Consider the following 16,545-nt stretch of genomic DNA (forward strand, 5'->3'; position numbering starts at 1 on the left):
GGCCAGAGCCCAGGAGGGAGATACAAAGACGAAGCCCTGGTCCTCCCGGGGGTTCTGCCCCGGCTGGACGTGCCCTGATGCATGATCCACGGCCATCTCAGTGCCCCTGCCCTCCCGTGCTTCTTTGGTCAAACCACCTGCCCGTCTCCTGATAAAATGTCCAGCAGGAAACTTCCCCAGACTAACCTAACCGATTGTCCCAGGCCCAAACCACTCATAGAGGCCTCCCTCTGCAGCCTGGTGGTTCTCGACCTTGACCTTGACCTTGACCTTGGCAGTACATTGGAATCCCCTGGGGAGCTTTTAGAAAACCTCATGAGCCCTGGGGCCCAGGCACCACTGTATTTAACTGCGAGTAATGCCAGTGTGCAGCCACGGCTGAGAGCCACTGCCCCAGCCTTCCCACAAGTTTCTCACCTTTAGCACAAGTGTTCCGGGTGCTGTTGCTCCCCGGCGCAGGTGCACAGAGGCAAACACTCGCCCTGCAGGATTTCCATAGCTGAACAGTGTGTCCTCAGGGATTACAATGTGCTTGTTATGAAACCGCTTCTCCTTTATTAACTCCAAGGTCTATGCTCTGCCACTGGGCACTTGCGTAGATTTAACAGTTCTGATGATCCGACGCCTTCTCACAAACCTCTCCTAGACCCAAGGCCGCCCGAGAGCCCAGGCACAGCGAGGTGCCTCACTTCTGGTTCCTGCTATAAGCACGTGGAGAGCGAGTGGCTCCAGCCGGGACCCAGCGCTCTGCTGCCTCCCTCCTCCCCAGGCAGTCCCACCAGCCCCACCTCCCATCCCACAGTCATCTTGTTTGACTAAGACGATAAGAACTAAGCATCGTTTAACCCACCCTCACACTGTGACCCTGGGTTTAGGGACTGACGGTCATGAAGAAGCTGAGTAAATGCATGTTTTTCTTCAGACTCCTGGAGTGAGGCTCTGACATCTAACCAGAAACCCGGCCTTCAGCAAACCAGGGCGAGATGCTGACTGCCAGTCGGATTTCCCCAAAGGGAGCAGAGCTGCTTTAATGGCGAACACCCCACATTCTTCCTCCTCCTCCGCCTTCCAGCAACGGCGCTGCAGGATCCACACTCATTAGAATCTTGTTCTTAGAAATTATTTAAATGAGGTGCCAGAAGCTTAAATACAATCCTCAGAGATGAACACTGCTCTGACAACAGTTGAAACAAAAGATCCTTCAGGCACAGTAGCTGCTGTCCCTACAGGCGGGTTTTACATTTTGATTAGCTGCACCCACAATATGACGGAAAGGTGACTATGAGATGCTGCAGCTGGAACAGTCAGCATACATTCCTGCAGGCCTAACGGCAGCGGTCCCAGGACCTGCACGAGCAGCGGGGTGCGGAGCCTGAGGCACTAGCTTTCCCTGAGGCCCAATGCTCTTCTGCAAACAGTTCACCACCTCATCCTCTTAGCATCCTCCGTGTACCCCAAATGCCCTGCTGCACCTTCCTATCCTGGCGCATTCAAATGCACACATTAACTTGATCTCATCAGTAGACGGAGGTTGGATTGGGGCAGGAAATGCATGGTATGATTTACTTCAGTCCCAACACCCACCAGGATGGTTCTGGACCCGGAAGCACTGAGAGAGGGGTTTGGACTGTCAGAGGAAGTGAGGCAGGGGCAGGAGGCAGCTGCGAGTCTGAGCTCCAACGTCATCGTCAGCTCTACCCCACACGACACCACATCGAGGTACCCTGCCAAGCCTGACCATTCCTGCCTCTCCTGCCACCTCTGGTTATGTTCTCATTTCTGCATGGCATTCTTCTCTCTGCAGGAAAGGTCCATCACGCCCCAGTCCACACCTCCGTGAAGTTGTCCCCCAGCTTCCCAAGTAAGAGTAGCCTCTCTCTCACGTGACTGATCAGAAAATGAACGTCTATTCCTTTGTACCCACATTGCTAACTACTTTAGGGTTTGAATCCTGGTTCTACCACACAGGACCTATGTGAAAGCTAGGCAGGTTTCTTAACCACCCCAAGCCTCACTTTCCTCATTTGTAAAGTGGGGATTACAGCATCTACCTCATGCAGTTGTGGTGAGGATTACAGGAGTTAATGTAGGAAAAGCAGTTGCAAAGGAAGGGATACAAAGTGATCAACACACAGTACAAATTATTATGATTATTAAAACCTAAGATCGTCGACAAGCTCCCTTGATCGGATATTCACTGAGGGAGTTCAGTGGTGCCTGTGGGTGACGGGATGCGGGGCACTGGGGCATGAGGTGCCCACGTGAGCTGGGTCCAGTGCATGAAGTGCTAAATGCACTCGGTAGGTGAGAGGAGAGAGTGGTCTGGGGAAGGTCATAGAGGAGAATGTGACCTGTGTCAGGTGAGCAAGATTCTCCAGGAGGAAGGAAGAGCAGGCTGCACAGAGGGAGCAGAGACTAAAACGCCCAGAGGCAGGTAAAAGCCTGCTGTGTGTACAGAACTGTGATGAGTGTGGTGTGGCCAAGGCAAGTGTGAGTGAATGAGGCGGAGAGCAGGCAGAGGCCGAGCACAGAGCACTGTGTGCGCTCCTAAAAAATGCCTGACGACTGTGTTCTAGATGATGGGCCACTTGGGAGTCCTTTAAAATGAAGACTAAATGGTTCGCTGATAAAGTTTCAAAAACTGGCTTGCTGAAAAAAATAGGTATATATACTGAAGCTTATTATAAATTCTACTGATAAAAACTAGGGCACTGGGGTTCTGTAAATATAATTTTATTATAACATAGCCTTGCCCATTCATTTACACATCACCTCTGGTTGCTCTCCTGCTACAATGACTGGGCCAAAAATATTTACTATCTAGCCCTTTAAGAAAAAAAAAAGAGGCCAACTCGATCTAAAGGATGCACAGCACACAATTTCTACATATTGAAATATCAAATACTCTTTATCATAAATTCTTTATAGCCAATTGATTTTCACAAAATGCCTTTGTTGACTGTTTGCTGAACTCTGGAATAAGTAGCCTATCTGTGGTTGCAGCTGATAGATGAGAGGAGTTTCGGCATGAACGTGAGTTGATAAATTCACTTACATTACGCAGGAAGATGCAAGTAAAATAACAGACGCATAGGAATTGCACTCATTTGTCAAGATGTGAAAAACTTCTTTGTTGAAGCACATAGTTTTTGGATACTGGATGGGTATCTCTTCAAATTTTTGTGCTGTTCACAAATGAAACAGAATGGTGCACATCTAAATTTAGTATGTATTATTACCACTTTCTCCCTCACTTTAAGTCTAGAAAAATCAACCAAAAAAAAATAAGTCTTGGGAATTTTTAAGTTCAAGGTGGCAACATAGGAGGCTCTTGAACTTCTTCCCCCAGACACACTAAATCTACAACTGACAAAACAACTCCCTCTGGACGAAATCCAGAAACAGGCTGAGCAACCCCTACACACCAGGCGAGTGAGAAAACCCCACATCCAAGGGGGTGTAACCATGCAGAAACTCCATTTTTGCAACCCACCCTCTTCTCCTCTCTGTCTCCTTGATTCAGACTGGCCTAGTCCAATCTTAAGGCACCATGGCTCACTTGCCCTCCCTTTCTGTTTTCTTCCACCTTTGAAGCCCTTAGGTCATCAGGTTCTGGTCAACTTCAAACTGTCTTAAGAAAAAGCCTCAGGTCTGTTGATCAAGGGAGCAGAGTTTTGGTCGAACTAAAGGTGATATCCTGACCTCAGCTGGGTTTCAGCCCCAGGCCCATGAAAGCAGAAACACTACTGACCACACCTTCATGGCTGATAACAGAACCTGATACAATAATCAACCACTCCCTACTCGGGCCCTAACCAATCTGTAGGGCCCACGACCCAAACTTCCTGGGTCCCAATAATTAGTAATTTTTCCCAAATATAATCTGTTCCTGTGTGGGCCATGGGAGAGGTAGGTTTTAGGCACTAGCTCACCTGTGCCTCTGGGATTGGCACCATTTCCTTAAATAAACCTTTACTTTCTCTGCTGCAAACTCCTGTTCATGTCTTATTGGGCTTTGATACATGCAGGCAAATGAATCCCCTTAGTCCAGTAACAGGGATAGGAGAGACTGCGAACAAATCTTGCCCAAAACCCAACTCCTGGGGGGGCAACACACAACTGGAAAGAAGCTCACAGTTTCCAGTTTCTCCCTGAGGAATGAAGGGCTTAGACTCCACATCTGGCCCCCATTTGTAGACTTTCACATGAGAGACGGCCCCCAAAACATCTAGCTTTGAAAGCCAGTGAGGCTTGCATGCATCAGACTATCAGGAACTAATAGACAGTTCTTAAAGCGTTCACACAGACTCTCCGTGGCTAACCCCAAAAGCCCAGTGGAGAGACAGCAAACCTCAGTCTTTCTGTGAAAGAGGTCTATTTGCTTATCTTAAAATGCTGGCCAGAGGGTTAGGCTTGTAATTATACCCGTACCTAGGAGCCGACTGCTGGGAGGCTGGCCGATACTGTCTTTTCTATCTCCCTCTGCTCCACCCCATGTTGCTGGTATCTCCCAGACAGGAGCACATGCACATATATGGCACCTTGGTTACTGGGGCTGCCATGCAGGGAAGACCCCTTGATCACCTGCCCTGGTGTCCCGTGGGGCTCATGTTCACATAGGATTATAACAAACAGTTATTAAAAGAGTATCCCACCAGGGCAGCAGACGCAACACGCATTTCCTACTCTTAGCCTATAAGAGGTATACTTGCATCCTTTAAAAGCTGTTGCCCAAGGGTCTGGCTTCCAATCAGTTCTGACTAAGACCTCCCCATTGGGCCACTGACAGGTCTTGGCACATCTTCAACTATTTGGGACCACTAAGAACAAAGTAGGCTGCTTGGACAACCCCCAAGCCACGAGAGCCGTCCAAGAGCTAGAGTTCATCCCCTAAAGGAGACCACACCCTTGAGAATGGGACAGGTGGCTCTTTTATCTAAACCAGTGGTCAGCAAACTGTGGCTCGCAAGCCACATGTGGCTCTTCGGCCCCTTGAGTGTGGCTCTTCCACAAAATACCATGGCCTGGGCGAGTCTATTTTGAAGAAGTGGCGTTAGAAGTTTAAGTTTAAAAAATTTGGCTCTCAAAAGAAATTTCAATCGTTGTACTGTTGATATTTGGCTCTGTTGACTAATGAGTTTGCCGACCACTGATCTAAACCAACACAGAGAGTCCAGAAAAAATAAGAAACAAGGAATATGTTCCAAATGAACCAAGATAAAACTCAAAAAATGACTGTAATTAAATGAAGATAAGTGACTTATCTGACAAAGAGTTCAAAATAATGATCATGAACATGCTCACTGAGGTCAGGAAATAATGCGCAAAGTGAGAATTTCCACAAAGAGAGAATGTTAAAAAAGTACCAAAGAGAAATCACAGAGCAGAAAAATACAATGACTAAACCGAATAAGTCAGTAGAGGGGTTCAACAGCAGACTAGATGAAGCAGAATAAAGGATCAGCAAATGTGAAGACAGGGCAGTGGAATACATCCATTTGGAGAAGAAACAGAAAAAGAATGTAAAAGAGTAGATAGCTGAAGGGAATTATGAGACAAACATCAAGTGGGCCAATATTCCCACAGAATCCTACCATGAATTCTCAGTGTCCCTGCCCATCCCCGTCCCTGCTCTGAGCTCCTACTTGTCTGTGCCTTCAGACATGCAGCAGGTGTTCCAAGTGCATCAGCTCAGGGTTTGGCTGTTTAAATGTGGTTTCTCAGGAAAAATGCGGTTATGCAATATCAGAGGCCTCTCTTTAAATAGCTTTGTGCAAATATGTACTAAAGCTAAATGGAAAAATTTTGTTTATTTAGTGGCTTTACCAAATATGTCAACAAATATTTGGGGCACCCACTGTGAGTAGAGTACATACATACAAGCCCAGTGTCATGGTAGTATATTGATCACATAAAATACATTTCTGAATGTGAACAGCCACTCTCAGGAACACAGAGGTCATGCTTTCAAAGCAGCCTCCTTTTCCTCCAACTTCCTTTAAAGGAGTCGCACTTAGATGTGTGCCTTGGGAAAATACAGCAAATATTTTTCCAAAAAAAAAAAAAAAATAGTAGCAGCACCCGAGACACATATTGGCTATATACATATCAAAACTCTGACTGTAATAATAATCCGGGGCTAGACAGAGCTGCATCTCTGATTTCCTACAGCTTCCAAAGGCTACTGTGTTAGGGAGTCAAAATTAGTTTTCAAAAGCATTTCTTGATGTCTACTGGACACACACAGTGGGGTCCCTGTTCCAAGGTGAGAACTGACCCAAAACATATAAGATTAGTGGTCCAATGGGTGATGCAGACAGGAAGTGTTATCATCACCCGTTGGTGGGGAGCGGCTCCAGGGAACCACACTTGGAGAACCACTTATGTAGTCTAACCAATGAGTAACTTTCCTAAACAGCTTTTCCTACCCAGGGCTCAATCTACTTCTGTTTGGTTACCTCCCTTGGTGATTAACTCGCTACCTCCTAAGGCTACCAACTTCGGTAAATTCTAATAATTCTTCCTTATACTGAGTCTAATCTGACCCCTTACAACATTATGGTCTTTTGCCTTCAAGGCCCTGTCCCTTCTTCCCAACAAGAAGTCTTCACAAAACTGAAGACCTGTCCTCTTTCCCTTCTTACTCCTGGAGACTCTATACCCTTTGTATCTTGTACACACTTCTGACAAGCTTGGTCTTGTGCATTATTATTGTAGTAAAGCTATTTCTCCCAATCTTTACAGCAATTTCAAGATTAAATAGCTTACTCTAAAACAAAATATGAATGAACCCCCAAAAGTTCATCTCCAAGCAAAACTGCAGACTTGGCCAATTCAGCCCCCATTTCAGCCTCTACCATTTCCAAACAAGTTGCATATGGGAAAGCGCTTTTGAATCAGTGCCTCCCAAATGTCAGTCAGCCTGCAATGGAAGGCACAGTTTTCCCATTAAGCCAGGGCGATTCAAGTTAAATAGCTATTCCTCACTCAGAGACCATGCCCTGCCTATGTTTCCCATGGTTGGGACAACCTTCCCATCATGAAACCGTCATGAAACGAGTGTGACACGGTGGCCCATGGAATGCCAAAGGCAGGGATGCTCCGTTTTCAAGCTCTGGAAAGCCTTGTGCAAAACCCAGGTCAGATGGGTCTCACGCTGCTGTCAATCAGCCTCCGTCCTGGACCCTGAGCAGCCGGGCGCCGAGCTTCCCCTGCTCTCTCCCCGGGAACGGGCATCTTTCCTGGGGCTGCTCTCTGGGTGGGCCCTGCCCCCTGACTTCACAAGAAAACCAGGTGATCCAATCCACATCCCCAACTGCAGCCCTGCCTTCTTGCCCCTGGCTCCCATGCTCTGCGGGGGCTCCCCGCCCACCACGGCACACTGGCTTCCAGAGTGCTGTGCTCCCTGCATTCCCATGGCCAAGGCTTGGAGGGGAAGGTGGGAAGGCCGACTGTCCCTAGCCTACAAAGTGAGAAAAGAAAGATTTCCTCTAGAAATGGGGTCAGCTAACGTGTTCTGTAAAGGTCCAGGCAGTAACTATTTTAGGCTTTGCAGGCCATACCGTCTCTGCTGCCCCTAGTTATGCAGCCACAGTGCTTCATAACAAGGGAGTGTGGCTGTGTTCCAATAAAACGTGATTTACAAAACAGGCTGCCTTTGGCCTGAAGGCTGCAGTTTGTGGCCCCCTGTCCTAGACCACCCCTAAAACACCCTGGCTCCTCTTCGTGCGCCCAGCGCTCGGTTCACACCTCCCACACTGTGCTCTGGAAATGTACCCTGTTTACCTGTCTGTGGCCCCCGTGGCTTCTGGGACAGAGTCTGTGTGTCCCCGGTGGCAGCACAGTACAGGTTTTCAATATCTACCTGGGGAGAAAGTGTGTGTGTGGCAAAGGGGGAGATGATGTTTACAGCAGGCAAACCTCACTGAGCATTTCCAGTCTCTTGGCAAAGAGCTACAGGGTCCACCTGGGAAAGAAGTCTGCTGCCGACAAGCAGCGCCAGAGGACAGCAGCCTGGCTTACAACGTCAGTCCTTGTTACAATGCAAACCCATGAATACGCTTTGACGTCAGGGCTGCACCCCTGAAGGCAGCGTCCCCAGAACCGCCTGCAGACAGGCTGCTCCCGCCCTCTGGGGAGCCCTGCCCGTCACAGCCCCACCACCATTCCCTTCAGCCTCCTTCCGTGAGGAGGAGAGACACTGCGGCCGGCCGGCCAGCCGGAGAGAAAAATCCCTTGCTACTGGAAAACCTAAGTGTCCCTCTAGGCCTGTGCGGCACCATTAGGTGACGTCAAGGGCTCAGGGTATCTGGGCTCTGTGTTCCCACTATTCTCAGAACAGCAGCTGATTCATGGCAGCAATGACGTTTCTATTTAGAGCCTCAGAAAATGAGAGGTGGTCCCTCGATTCTGCATCCTGAGTCCTGTGCTACGGGCTTGCCTGCTTTCCCTGTGAAGCAGGGAGCTTACAGGTGTCAGGAGGACATGCAGTTCCTCTCAAGCTAACTAACAGTCTGAGGGCCTACTATGTGCCAGGCAGCATGTGCAAACAAAGACAAGCACGTCCCAGTGACCCCACAGGAAAAGAGAGGGCAGTTAGGCCCCCAAATAGCCATGATGATGGTGGGGATGATACACAGCAAAGCAGGTACTTTGGGGCTTGAGGATGGAGATGTTTCTTGGGCGGGACCATGAAGGCCTGGAGAACCTGGGGACATGAAACTGCAGGGAGCCCGGTCACAGGGAGACGGGTGTCCCCTTCATCAAGGAGAAAGAGAGGAGGGAGGAGGAGCAGGGCTAGGCTGGTGGGGAAGCTGTGCTTGGCTGCGGACATGAATTGTACGTGGCTCTTCCTGGCAGGGACATTCCGTAGCGCAGCTTCACAGCCCACGCAGGCTGGTGTGCGGGGCTTGGGTTCAGTCGTTTGTCTGTAAAGAGCCATCACGATTTCCTGTGCTTCTCCCTCTTCCTGGGTCACCTCCCACATTATCTCATTCTTCCTCCTGGGATGTCTAAACTTTGCTGTTGAGAGGATTTTTTTATTTTTTCCCCTATGAAAGTCATTTCCCTTCCTTTTCCCAGAGGTCTCCAAGGCCTTGCTTCTTTGCGTGACTGTGTGGTATTTAGTGAAAATTTCCTGGTTCCAGATAAAATTCTTAGTGCCTAAGAAGGCATTTTTATGTTGAACTAAATTTTATGAAAAAGCACATCATCACTTTGGCTATTCTAGAATATTTTACTACCAGAATAGCCAAATGAATCTTGAGAAAGAAGAACAAAGCTGGAGGCATCATACTTCCAGATTTCAAGCTATATTACAAAACTATAGAATCAAAGCAGTATGGTATTGGCATAAAAACACAGAAATCAATGGAACAGAACAGAGTGTCCATAAGTAGACCCACATATATAGGATCAATTAATTCATGACAAAGGGGCCAAAACTATACAATGGAGAAAAGTAGTCTTTTCAATAAGTCATCTTGGGAAAACTGGTCAGCCACATGCAAAACAATGAAACTGGACCACTATCTTAACCAAACACAAAGTCAACACAAATGGATTAAAGACTTGAATGTAAGGCCTGAAACTATAAAACTCACAGAAGAAAACATAGGAAAGAAACGCCTTCACGTTGGTCTCAGGGATGATTTTTTTTAATGTGACAGACAAAAGCAAAAATAAATAAATGGGACGATACCAAACTGAAAAGCCTCTACACAGCAGAGGAAACCATCAACAAAACGAAAAGGAAGTCTACTACCACATGGGAAAGAGACATTTCAAACCATTTATCTGTAAAGGCCGAATATACAAAATATGTGAAAAAACTCATAAAACTCAATAGCAAAAAGAAAGCCCCAAACAATCTGATTAAACAATGGCCAGAGGATCTGAATACAGTTGACCCTTGAGCAACAAAGGGGTTAGAAGTGCCACCACCTGCACCGTGAAAAACATACGTATAAATTAAACCAGCCCCCCACATCCGTGCATTCCCAACCAGGGGTGAAAAAACATTAGACATTTTTCCTCTAAGACATACAAATGGCCAACTGGTATATGAAAAGGTGTTCAACACCACTGATCATCAGGAAAATGCAAATGAAAACGACGAGATATCAACTCATACCCGTTAGAATGGTTACTAAGACATTTCTTGTCAAAAGGATGTGGGGAAAGGTAACCCTTGTGTACTGTTGGTAAGAATGTAAGTTGGTGCAGCGACTACAGGAAACAATAGGGAGGTTCCTCAGAAAGTTAAAAATAGAACTACAATATGATCCAGCAATTCCACTTCTGGGTATTTATCCAAAGGAAACGATAAATGTTCATCGCAGCATTACGTACAATACCAAAGTCATAGAAATAACCCAGGTGTCCTTCAACAGATGACTAAAGAAAATGTAGTATATATATGTGCATACACACCCACACACACACACAAGTCCTCACTTAACAGTGCTGATAGGTTCTGCAACTTTAAGGGGAACAACATATAACAAAACAAATTTTACCACTGGCTAATTGGTAGAAACAGCAAGTTAACTTCCTGTGGTATCTCAGCAACATTGTCATGAAACAACATTGAACAAAACAACATTATTCAAGGACCTGTATACATAATAAATATTACTTTGCCATAACCTAGAAGGAAATCTTGCCACTTGCTACAACATGGATGGACATTGAGGACATTATTCTAAGTGAAATGAGTCACAGAAAGACAAATATCATATAACTTGCATGTGAAATCTAAAAAAAATAAAAAACCTAAATCATAGATACAGAGAGTAGATTGGTGGGTTTCCAGAGGTGGGTGGCGGATGAAATGGGTGAAGAAGATTGGAAGGTACAAACTTCCTATTATAAAACAATACTTCGTGGGGGTGTGCTGTACAGCATGATGACTATATTTAACAACACTACCATGTATATTTGAGAGTTGCTAAGAGAGTAGGTATTTATAGTTCTCATCATAAGAATAAAATTCGTAACTACATGTGGTGACCAATGCTAACTAGGGGATCATTCCGCAATATACTCAAATGTCCATGGGTACCTTCAGTGGGCCGGTCCCAACTCACAGCCCTGCGCAGGCTCCTCACTCAGCCCCACTTTCCTTTGGGGAACCCCCTCCTCACCGGGAGAAGCCCAGGCATCTTTGGGTCCTGGGGTCCCCACTTTACTTCTTTGCCTGGCCAGGCTTCACCTTCTGATCCCACGTTTGACAAGTCTCCAACACGTCCCACTAAAATGGATTATGCCCCGAAGTCCTTCATTTCCTTTAGCTATATTGTCCCTCCTTTTAAAATCCTCATCTATGTCAAAGGCTACATTGTATGTTTTAAAAAATAGAAAATGAGTGATTGTTGAGTATTTTTCAATCAACAAACTTTAAAGCATGAAGTGAAAATACACATAATCAGGTATTAGGAGTATAAATCAAAAAGAAAAAATACCCATGTTGTCCTCTATGATAATGGTCTACAAAGGAAGGTTCTTAAAAAAGCAACTGATTAAAATTCTTTTACTGCAGAAGAACACTCACATGGATTGTTCTGCATGATGTAATGGTTTTAAAAACATCACAGTACTAACGTGGAATGATTCCTGTTTTTGATATAAACTTGTAGGGGTGAAATGTTCAAACGCATAGATACTTTTTATTTGCTTAAGAAATTAAGACAGACAAACAGAACAGTTTTTACTTGGAGGAGGAATTTTTTGCCTTCACCAAAGCCGCACAGCCACAAGTTAAGTCCTAAATGATGTGCATCACTAAGACGGTAGCACAGGCTTGCAGGGGAATTTTTTTTACTATCTGCCAAAGGAGCCTAATTTTCCCATAAACCTTCTTAATTGGCAACGACAATTAGAAATGGAGAAAGACAAGCAGAGAGCAGTGGTGAGAATGTAATGCGCGGTCAAGCTGACAGAGCAAATGAAGCAAGCTGGGTACCGTACCTGCTTATTATTGTCAGTGGTACAACACAGTTTCTTGAGGGAGACAAAATGCCTAATTTTCCTAATAACATAAATAATTAGTTATTAGTGAGTCAGATATAAGATGATTCAACAAATCAGCAAATGAAAACATCAACAGAAACTTTTTAAAAGCAAAATCCCAGAGTATATTCCAGGGCAGATGTACCATTCAAACAAAACCCAGTCTACAGAAAAGGCATTTTCACACACAGCCCACACACGCCTTCCGAAAATGGGCTTCCTTTTTAATCGCCACTGGCTCCGAGACATTTTCCTAATGAGCATTTCATTTTGTGACCAACTCCTGAAGCGTGGCTCCTCAGTACCTGCTGTGATAGGATGAAATGCCACTCCAGAAAAAATTGGCTTTATTCTGCTGACGCTAATACTTTTATAGCTTATATAGAAAGCAAAAGACTCATTTGGATAATGATCAAATTTCAGGGCATCTATTTTTATATTTAATTCCATATTACTGCACAGCATGGTCATCATAACAATGGCATTTTTCGGGCAGAGAAAAATCCTCTTACTTCAAGGTCATGGACAGAATCCCACAACAGCCTGCGGTCTTGCTCATTACCATAGCACAGACCAGGAAAAGACCACAGGTGCCTCAGCCCTGCACAGAATTCAGCTCAGGGTAGATTTCTACTGAGAGTGAAGCCAGGAATCCCAGAGGGCTGTGCTAGATTTCACAGTAATGAGTCCCCTCTCCTCTCTCCCTGTTTCTGTCCTCTTTGTCTCTGTCTCTGTCCCTCTCTCTCTCTCTCTCTCTCTCTGGTTTAGTTTTCTCTGGAGAACTCTGAGGAGAGCATAGAAAATGCTGGTTATCCTGTAATGAATGTCATAAAACAGGAAGAGGTAAAAAAAAAAATCTCCCTACTTTTAGTAAGAATTTCCCCTGACAGTTCACTGCCTACACTGGGGCGGGGGTGGGGGTGGGAATAACATTGTCTGGACAAAAGAACATCTCTTTCTTATGTAAAATCAGAAAACCTCATTCTGACCAAGCAGTGGCATGTCTCCTGGGCCTTGGTTACCTAATAATTCTGGTCACACACACGCAAAGTAGATGTTGGCTTCAATTTTCTGAAAGATGGCATAAGGATCATGACAACAACAGGACAGCCATGTGGCCGCTGAGCAGGGGCTGCTGGGAGGGCCACAGAGGACTGTGGGATCAGGAGAACGTCCCGGGGCCTCTCTCTGCTCTCAGGAGGGGGCCAAGGACTGCCAGTCACCCCACCACCCACACTGAGGCACGATGGCAGGAAGCACGAGATGGTGGTCTCTGAACTGACGGGGACACTTTTGAAACGAACCAAGAAACCTGGAGGGGAGACAACCTAGCGACGCTTTGCCGACTTTACGGACGGTCCTGTCCAGTCGTGCAAGGGACTGGGGAGTCAGAGGGGCACAAGCAGGACTCTCCTCTCTTATTGGCACCATAACCGCCCCCTTTCCTTTTCCCAAAACTTCACACAGCGGTGCGCGTCCCTTACACTCCGAAGCTGGTGCGACCTCCAGGCTGGCTGCCAAAGGCTCCTCAGGGACGTGCTGGTAGGGGAGCCTGTTTGGCTTTGTAAACTCACAGAATTAAACCGGGGGGAGGAAAAGGAATCACGTAATCGCCTTATCTCTCCACAGTGATAAGGCTTCTCTGGTAACCTGAGATTAAAGGGAATCAGACCAACCTCAGCTTTGGATCAGGCACATCTTTCTCTCCGAAACCACGACCCCCAGGCCTTTGCATTGGAGCCAGCCCTGAGCCCGGAGAGAGCCAGCCCAGGCCGGTGCCTCAGGGAGAGAAGTCCACTCCCAGGAGTTTTGCTGTTGATGTGAAGATGGACAGCCTAGACACCGAGCTCCCGCAGAGGGCGGTGGGCAGATGGAGCCACAGCTCAGGTGGAGGGGCTCCTGGGCCAGGCTCCATAAAGACCGTAAGCAGGAGAAGGCAGAAGAGCCATGTCTGGGGGTTGCTGCCGGCCGCATGGAGGTGGCCTTGGCATAACTATGTACAGCAGCCCAACCCTCCTGTACTGTGGGTCTACCGCGTACCCTGCATTTCAACATGCCCACGTGGCCCTTCAACTGAAAGAATTCAAGAGTTTGCTCTCACCCTCCTTGGCCAATCACTGGGGTGATCTTCACGTGCTGTTGGATGCTGTCCCCAGACTTCCTTTTGGCGTAGTAAACCCCTTGCCACTCCTACATGGAGAAAGAGAGCTCTTAAAGTCCTCCCGTCGAGGCAGCAGCTGCTCCTACAGGGGGTCTTATCCAACTGAGCAATTAATTCCCACTGGCTTCCAATACCTTCCACAGAACACCACTCTCGGTCCCATAGAGATGCTGCCTATATAAGGCCCATGGTCACAATGCATGAACACAATAGGACCAACTCGGCCACCACCAGGCTGCCCTCCGGGGCCCCAGGACGCTTGCCCTGTGGGAGGAGCTCCTGCTCAGCCCTCTGGGTGTAGTGACACCAGGTCAAGGGATTTTTCCGAGGTCTTCCTCAAAATCGTCCAACAACCTGAGTCTGAGATTATCATCCTTAATTGACAGCTGGGCAAAGGTGCCCATGTGAGAAAGTGGAGGATGTGGTAATGAAGCCCACCGCCTGTCTACGATCCTGTGGGGCCTCCAGCCACGACTTCTCTGGGTTAGCCTGGCTCCTGGCAAAGGGGAGTGTGGAGATCCCTGCTGTCCTTGGACCTTGGGGAACTGGCTGGGATGAAGAACCCGGTGACCCGAAGGGAGGACCTGTGGCACCTCCGCAATTTCTGGGAGGAGTGGTTAGATCGGAAGCTAGGCCTTTTCTCTGCAGCCTTTTCCTGCCCCCCTCCCCCACAGGTGGCTCACCGGCACGCACCGCACATCGGGCCACCAGTGGGGCAGTATTCCTTTTGGATTACTTGACAATATTCTGTTTCTTTCTCAGTCTCACTGCCCCAATTTTTAAAACATTAATTCTGGGCATCATATATAATCCAAAATTACTTTATGCTTGTACAATGGCCCCCCATTAAATGAAAACAATGCTTATCTAACTACTTCAGATCCAAAAAAGCAAGATGAAAGCAATAACATGTGAGAAAGCACCCCGAGTGCTCAGGAGAAAACGCAGAGGCACTTCCGGCTGGGACAGCAGCACGCCCTGCAGGGAGGGCTTGAGGGAAGATGCTCCTGCGTTTGCACCACTGCCCTCATCTACGGGGACCAGTGGGTGCAGCAGGGAGATGTCTCTCTATGAACTGGGATGATAGAGAACAGAAAAAGGGAAACTGGGCCTACGTGTGAATACTGACACTAAATACATCTAGTCCCCCAAGCACTGCATGAGCTGACACACATCAGCCTATGGGCGGGCCTCGGCACAGAGGTGGGAGTGATATTCCAGGAATGACAGGTGGGGCATATTCATGCACAGGATGACATTTCCTTAGACAATACTGCCAGATTCTGTATCATCATCATAATCCCCAGATTTACTTGATATCCAAAATTAACTCATGTTGCAAACATAAACATTTTTCATTTAATTGTAACATTACTAGAGGCCCGATGCACGAAATTCGTGCAAGAGTAGGCCTTCCTTCCCCCGGCTGCCAGCAACCAGCTTCCCTCTGGCACCCCGGACCCAGGCTTCCCTTGCAGCCCTGGCTTCGTCTGGAAGGTCTTCCGGAAGGACTCCAGTCTAATTAGCATACTACACTTTTATTATTATAGATGAAAGAAGCCAATCTTAAAGATGTGACATAAAAAGCCACAGTAGAAGAGAGTGTGTTGGGAGGCGTGTGTGGGCTGTTGTTAGTGTCACCCACCTTGCCCTTCCTGATGCACGTGTTGATGGTGTCGAGGAGGTCTGCCCGGTTCTTATCACTTTTGGGCAGCTCGGCGAGTTCTTTCCCGAGGAGCTCGCTCTTGTGGTAGCCCATCATCCTTTCGAAGGCTGGGTTGACATACTGTGAACGGAAGTGGTCACAGGTCAGTTCGGGGACGCCTGAAGGAAAGCCTGCTGGGATGCAGGGGAACCTGCTGGACCATCTCAAAACCCACAGCACAAAGATCACGTTAGCTCCCTCACATAGAACATGCTCTGGGCAACTTCTTCCTCCTCGCTCTTGTGTTATCCTCAGAGGGCTGGTAGGTTTTTAAAGGGACCTGACAGGGTCCCCCTAAAAAACTGCAGTCAGTATAGTCTCCCCTGTCCAGGCGCCCACCTGGTCCTGCTCACGGTAAAGGCTGGGAGGTGGTGGATATCGTGTGACAGCATCACCGTGTACCTCTCCCGGAGGCACAGGGTTTCGCGCCCCCAGGTGCCCACTGTGGATGCAGGACGCTATGAAAGTGCCATCTGGCTACAAGTGGGGAAAGTGAATAGAGAGCAGGGAGCCCCTTCTACTCATTACAGCGGCCACCCCCGGTTGCCTACTATTAACAGGGCGGTGCAAAGTGAACATGTTTCATGAAGAGACCTAACTGTTCAAGTCTGGAAACAGGTGGGAGTGTGCTTGGTCTAGAGCAGAAACAGGCCTGGTCCCTCTGTGGCCC

The 16,545-nt window shown here is 47.5% G+C and overlaps 1 protein-coding gene across 6 annotated transcripts in view; it reads right to left on the reverse strand.

Annotated features, from left to right (window-relative positions):
• PDE8B (phosphodiesterase 8B) overlaps positions 1-16,545 on the reverse strand; it is a 220,763-nt gene that overhangs the window by 54,854 nt on the left and 149,364 nt on the right. For 4 of the 6 annotated variants that reach the window (XR_013961211.1, XM_080680280.1, XM_080680281.1 and 1 more), the window contains exons 8-10: positions 15,816-15,956; positions 14,111-14,199; positions 11,968-12,028 (exon numbers count right to left, since the gene is read on the reverse strand). Coding sequence is in view for 5 of the 6 variants with exons in the window: in XM_080680280.1 (XP_080536406.1) it covers positions 11,968-12,028; positions 14,111-14,199; positions 15,816-15,956 (291 nt within the window). In the remaining variant the exon portion in view is untranslated. The remainder of the gene's footprint in view (positions 1-11,967; positions 12,029-14,110; positions 14,200-15,815; positions 15,957-16,545) is intronic. The other 2 variants (XM_080680279.1, XM_080680278.1) reach the window with 1 other exon arrangement.

The sequence above is a fragment of the Plecotus auritus genome, assembly GCF_963455305.1.
Source record: "Plecotus auritus genome assembly, chromosome: 7".
Lineage (NCBI taxonomy): Eukaryota > Metazoa > Chordata > Mammalia > Chiroptera > Vespertilionidae > Plecotus > Plecotus auritus.